This window comes from Notothenia rossii, assembly GCF_949606895.1.
Source record: "Notothenia rossii genome assembly, chromosome: 9".
NCBI classification, from domain to species: Eukaryota; Metazoa; Chordata; class Actinopteri; order Perciformes; family Nototheniidae; genus Notothenia; species Notothenia rossii.
Window position 1 is genome coordinate 68,791,845 of NC_136907.1, and position 5,877 is coordinate 68,797,721.

At 40.2% G+C, this 5,877-nt stretch overlaps 1 protein-coding gene across 1 annotated transcript; it reads right to left on the minus strand.

The window, feature by feature from the left end:
- Positions 1-1,345: 1,345 nt before the first annotated feature.
- LOC307020502 (uncharacterized protein) lies at positions 1,346-5,335 on the minus strand. Its single transcript, XM_079651908.1, has 2 exons — positions 2,944-5,335; positions 1,346-2,820 (listed from the first exon to the last, which is right to left on the minus strand). The coding sequence occupies exons 1-2, from the start codon at positions 4,385-4,387 to the stop codon at positions 2,576-2,578; spliced, it is 1,689 nt and encodes a 562-aa protein (XP_079508034.1). The 5' UTR covers positions 4,388-5,335; the 3' UTR covers positions 1,346-2,575.
- Positions 5,336-5,877: the final 542 nt, after the last annotated feature.

The window sequence follows — 5,877 nt, forward strand, 5'->3', positions numbered from 1 at the left end:
TTCTGTGCGGTCTTATTTCTTCTACAGAGATTTGCTGTGATGAACCATTTTCGAAAAGCTCTCAAATGGTGAAAACTTCTGAAGTCAGAGTGTTCTGTTGTCCTCATGTTTCCCTCGTCATGCTCAAGTTAAATGTAACCTTCATCTGTTCTTCCTGGAATCTTTTTCTGTAGGGAGTAATTACATGTGTTACAATATAGAATGAATAATTGACACTTAACGGCGCTGGAGGGGTGAAGTGTGAGGGGGAATGAATGCAAGAGTTTGTGTTGCTTGTGAATTGCTATTCAGTGTTGAGTTAATTGACAAAATAAATAACAGCCTATCTCCTGTTGGATGTTGAAAAGCAGTACAGATGCATGGAAATCAATGTGCATTCACCATTCAAATGTGCACTTCTATCGGAAATAAACACTTAGTGGTCACGTTATTAGGTACACCCGTGAAATCACACAATTCGATACGTTCGATAATGTTGTGTCTTTGTGACATTTAGGTATGTTGTTCAAATAATGCAGAAATCATTGAAGTCAAGCTGATGTAGTGGACTGCATTATAATGAGTTGATTCTGTTTAGGTCCTATTGATTGTATAATATAATGCTGTCCAGTGCAATGCCATCATAAACCAAAACACATGTTCTGTGAATAACAGCTAAGTGAAAAATAATAATTCACATTATAGGCAACATGAAAGCAGGCTTTATGTCCAAACAGTAATAGATCGGACATGTGTCTGTTCGGCTGATCCGGCCAATAGTTTATAATCCTTGAACGTCAACAAGCGCTCCACCCCTACAGTAGCTGTGTATCACTTTTTATTGTCTCTGTTTCCATTGAGTGTTGAGCTTTTTGCAGTGTTTTTTATTTGCAACGTTTTTGAAAGTGAATACTTCTGGATTTTGGACCAACAACACATGAGACATTTAATCGCCATCCGTCACCATGTTCTGTTATTTGAAAACAGATTGATATCATCAGTTCCAGCTTTCCTTTCATAAGCAGCAGCTTTTCCAAACCAGGTTGTCTATATCTGACACTTCCCGAGGAAAATCTGCCTTCTTCCAATCATGGACGCTATCCCAGTGCAATCCTTCCACGATTGCAGAGAAGCAGATAAGCTAAGTCTTTCACAGAATGCCATCCACATATCAGTGAATCATCAGCACAAAAGTTTCGGAATACAGTATGCTGAGGTTATTATATGTCGATATGAATATAGGAAACTTGTTTTGGTTGTTGTGCAAGCCACCCAAAAAGTGTTTCTTCGGTCTCACTGCAGAGCTTTGTTCTCAAACCGCTTCACAGAAAGACCAACCTGTGTATCCTATCATCCTATTATTAGTCCATGGGCCAGACCAGATTTTGGTACCACTCAGAGTGGCAAAGTCTAGTAACATTTTTTGAAAAGGTACATGTCCATAGATGATATTTTGGTATGATAACCCATCCTAAGTGGTAGCTTTTTGACAGTTATCAGCTCATAAAGTTATCAACCCCCTGCAAAAAATAGGCCTCTAAACGCCGGGGGCATATTTTGTTTTGTGCTCATTTTCAGAACTTTACTCATATGTTATGAGGGCATGTTTGGTAGCATTTTAAAGTGTACAATCCTAGCTTTCATTTAGACCTAGTTTTGGGCCTATCTAAAAAATATAAAGGTCACATGGTCAAAGGTCAAACTGTCTCAACAACATTTTTTCCACTATTTTCGCCTAAACTGTAGTCTTTTTTATAGCACTGTGAAATGTAGGAACAGCACTGACACAAATAACAAAAACTGAAATACTCACAGGACTGTAACAATTCAGGAAATGTTTAATCTTCCCATAATATCCTGCTATGAGGGAGGATATGGGTCTTTAAGTGGAACATGGGCCCAGGCGAGAATTGACAATAACTGCTAATTATTTGGTATTTGTCACAGAGTTTTTATTTAGATTTGCCCTAATCATCACATCCATCATCATCATAGTCCACAGTGAAGACACAACTTCTTCATCCTCCTCCACCCTCTGATTTGTGCATTTTTGAAAACATTGAACATCTGAAGTCAGCGTTAAGAGCGTTAAGGTGGGGTGGGGGTGGTGGGGCATGGTGGGGCGTCAGGTTTTAAATTCTCTTTAAATACTTTTCAAAAAACTTTACAAACATATGGGTTTTTGTTATAATGTTAATAGAAATGTAAGAAGAATCCCTCAGAGTGTAAACACTGAAACATGAACTATACTGTGTGTGTATCAGACGGCCAAGTGCAGGGGAGTTCCTGTGGTGTGTGTGGGCGGAGGGGCAGTGTTCGGAGGAGGAGGACAGGGAGTGGGAGGTGGCCTCCTTCTGCAGCTCCGCTCTTAGGATCAGCAGCTCCTTCAGCGTCTGATGCACTAGCACCTGGAGCACATGGGGCACAGGAATAAAAACTACAGGAACATTTGCACAATAACTTTTTTCTGTATCCTATATAGATCGATCTTTATCTTTATTCTATTTTATTTTATCTTATTTTATTTAAATCTTTAATTTATCGCTACCTTTTACTATTTTTTGTATCTTACCTGGGGTCTCATGTGGGGGTTGCCCTAATCATCACATCCATCATCATCATCATCATCATCATCATAGTCCACAGTGAAGGCAACTTCTTCATCCTCCTCCACCCTCTGATTTGTGCATTTTTGAAGTTTGCACATTTCTGTGCACTTGAAGTTGTTGGCGAGGCAGGAGCAGCCTGGAAGCCTACAGGTCTTTACACACTTGCAGGCCATGAGCTCCAAGACAGCCTTTGGAGCTGGGAGCCCTCGCATCCAGTCCAACACCAGCATACCTACAGTAAAAGAAGAAGTGTAAGATCCAAGTCACACACTTTCCATGTCTCATCTACTTCACTAAAGAACTGAAATGTACAGAAATTACCTATACTGTTGCAGTGAATTTACTAAAAGCATACCTTTGACGTCTGTTTTCCATCCATAACCTTTTGGCTCTGGTATGCCTGGTTGTCCTTCCAGACATTGCCTCCATACTGCTGCCTGGTAATTTGCGCGCTGTGTATGCAGCTGTAAGCAGTCCCTGCAAGGCGGAAGAAGGCTTGACTCCATTTCACCCCTTTTGGTGCAGAACATCAGGTACCGAAGGTCGTTCACATCACATATGTCGGATGATGGTGCATACATCTGACACACAAAGGATTCCATGGCTCTGTGTAAGTGCTCTGATACATCCCATGATGTTCCCAGGGATTTGAAGCCCTCTTGATATGTCCTGTTTCCTTTAACAAGTTTGAAAGCACAGAGTTTCCCTCTTCCTGCAAAAGCACTCACACTATCACAACCTGTAAAGGCATGGAGACCTACAAGAGCATCACAGAGATCATCTCGATGGAGTTCAGCAAGGGTGCTAATGTTGATGTATCTTGTTCTATTCTGACTCCCACATTTCAGGTACATGGTGCAGTTTATCTTCTTACAGTTCCCTAAGCAAAGGACCATGACATCTGTGTCCTCACTCACAATCACTGTAGTTTTATAGCCATTCTGGCTGGCATGAGCAGCATGTAGGAGCATGCGGGTGTCTGCCTCCTCATGGGAACACTTTAACTCCATCACAACTTTCACATCTTTGTTCTTAAGACAATAGCATGTCTCTCCACATGTTACAAAAAGCTGCTTTTCTTGAAGCTTCACCTGGTTTTCTGGCAGTTTCCACTGGTCCACAATGAACTTGATCAAGGCAGTTTTGCTCTCTGGATTGCTTAAGAGTTTTCTCCACTGCACAACATTATGTCCCGGGGCAATGTTCTTCCATTGAGTGCTACTTGTTGCACCTCGATTGTCTCTCTCAGCATTCTTGATGGATGTTTTCCTGTACACATCAAACACCACATCTATTCGTGTACTCTTTCCTCCTTCATGCAAAGCAAAGTTCAGCACAGAACCAGCAATCTCTCCAAAAGTCTTGCCATCACCTTTCAGTTTCTGAACAAGGCTCATTCCATCAATGATGCATGCAGAGAGATTTCCAATATCTTCAACTGCTGATGCTGATTTCTCTAACTCTCTAGCAAGAGCGGCCTTATTGGTCTTTCGCAGCGAACCGTCTGGATTTGAAAGTGACCAAGGCAGTGGACCAAGTGGATGAGCCAGGACATCTTTAATGTGAAGACTTCTACTTTGTGAAACAATTATCATATGCCCAAAGAGATTTCTGTCTGCTTTCAATATCAACTCCTTGTTTTGTTTTTGATTTCCTCTGTCTCTTTTTGTGAGGCTTGAGAATGTCTTCAGATTCTGTTTTTTCATTCTGTCGTGGAATTTGGTTTCTGGTGATTCTTTTTCCAAACGCTCACTTCTGAACTTCTGATATGCTTCCTCTCCAGTATAACTGTCAGCCATTGGCTGTTCAAATTTAAAGGGCTAGGATGCTCAAACCTCCAGAGCTACTGTATGTACTTTGGACTGCTGCTGCTGATATTAGGGCAAAGATGTAAAGAAAACTAAATAAAATCTCTCATGGCCTGCAAGTGTGTGAAGACCTGTAGACTACCAGATTTCTCCTGCCTCACCAACAATCTTGACTGCACGAAAATGTGCAAACTGCAAACATGCACAAATCAGAGGGTTGAGGAGGATGAAGAAGTTGTCTTAACTCTGGACAACAACGATGATGATGATGATGATGATGATGATGATGATGATGATGATGATGATGATGATGATGATGATGATGATGATGATTAGGGCAAAGATATATAGAAATCTAAATAAAAACTCTGTGACAAATACCAAATAATTAGCAGTTATTGTCAATTCTCGCCTGGGCCCATGTTCCACTTAAAGACCCATATCCTCCCTCATAGCAGGATATTATGGGAAGATTAAACATTTCCTGAATTGTTACAGTCCTGTGAGTATTTCAGTTTTTGTTATTTGTGTCAGTGCTGTTCCTACATTTCACAGTGCTATAAAAAAGACTACAGTTTAGGCGAAAATAGTGGAAAAAATGTTGTTGAGACAGTTTGACCTTTGACCATGTGACCTTTATATTTTTTAGATAGGCCCAAAACTAGGTCTAAATGAAAGCTAGGATTGTACACTTTAAAATGCTACCAAACATGCCCTCATAACATATGAGTAAAGTTCTGAAAATGAGCACAAAACAAAATATGCCCCCGGCGTTTAGAGGCCTATTTTTTGCAGGGGGTTGATAACTTTATGAGCTGATAACTGTCAAAAAGCTACCACTTAGGATGGGTTATCATACCAAAATATCATCTATGGACATGTACCTTTTCAAAAAATGTTACTAGACTTTGCCACTCTGAGTGGTACCAAAAAGTCCAATTTTGGCCTCTGGCCCATGGACTATATCCTGTGTAACCTTATTCTCTGCTTCTATCTATAATCTCCCCTTAAATTACAGTAACCCGTTTGTTGCGGGTGAGAGGCTCTTAGAAAGGAACTCAATTTGTGACGGTCTTATGCAGTAAATTAGCTTTCAGAGCCTGCTGTTCGGTGTTCTGCCATCAGAATTGGCAACATGGGAACATATGATTTCTATGGGGAGAAAGAAGCAGCTGTTTGAAAGTAATTTGCCTTTATATAAGCATGTGTTGATTAGGGACTGAGTCTTGAGTTTTAATTATACCTAAGAAACAGCACCCGAGGCTTTTTGTTTTGTAAGTTCCAGGGCGCTATTTATTTTATCTTTTTAATGAATCCCCTAATGGCATTACCATTTAAAGAACATAAACACATTTGTATGGAGAGCCATGAGTAATATTATATTATAACTCCAATAAATCTTTGTTAGCCCGACAAAACTAACTTGTTCTCTCATATTTTTCTTATATTTGAAACCGTTTGCTGTGACATAACAACCAAAA

What these genes read in the sequence shown, in the direction of transcription:
- LOC307020502 (XM_079651908.1), bottom strand. Translation starts at nt 4,387, where the DNA reads ATGGCTGACAGTTATACTGGAGAGGAAGCATATCAGAAGTTCAGAAGT. An exon ending in ATGGAAAACAGACGTCAAAG is followed by an intron (nt 2,821 to 2,943) that starts GTATGCTTTTAG and finishes CTTTTACTGTAG; the next exon opens with GTATGCTGGTGTTGGACTGG.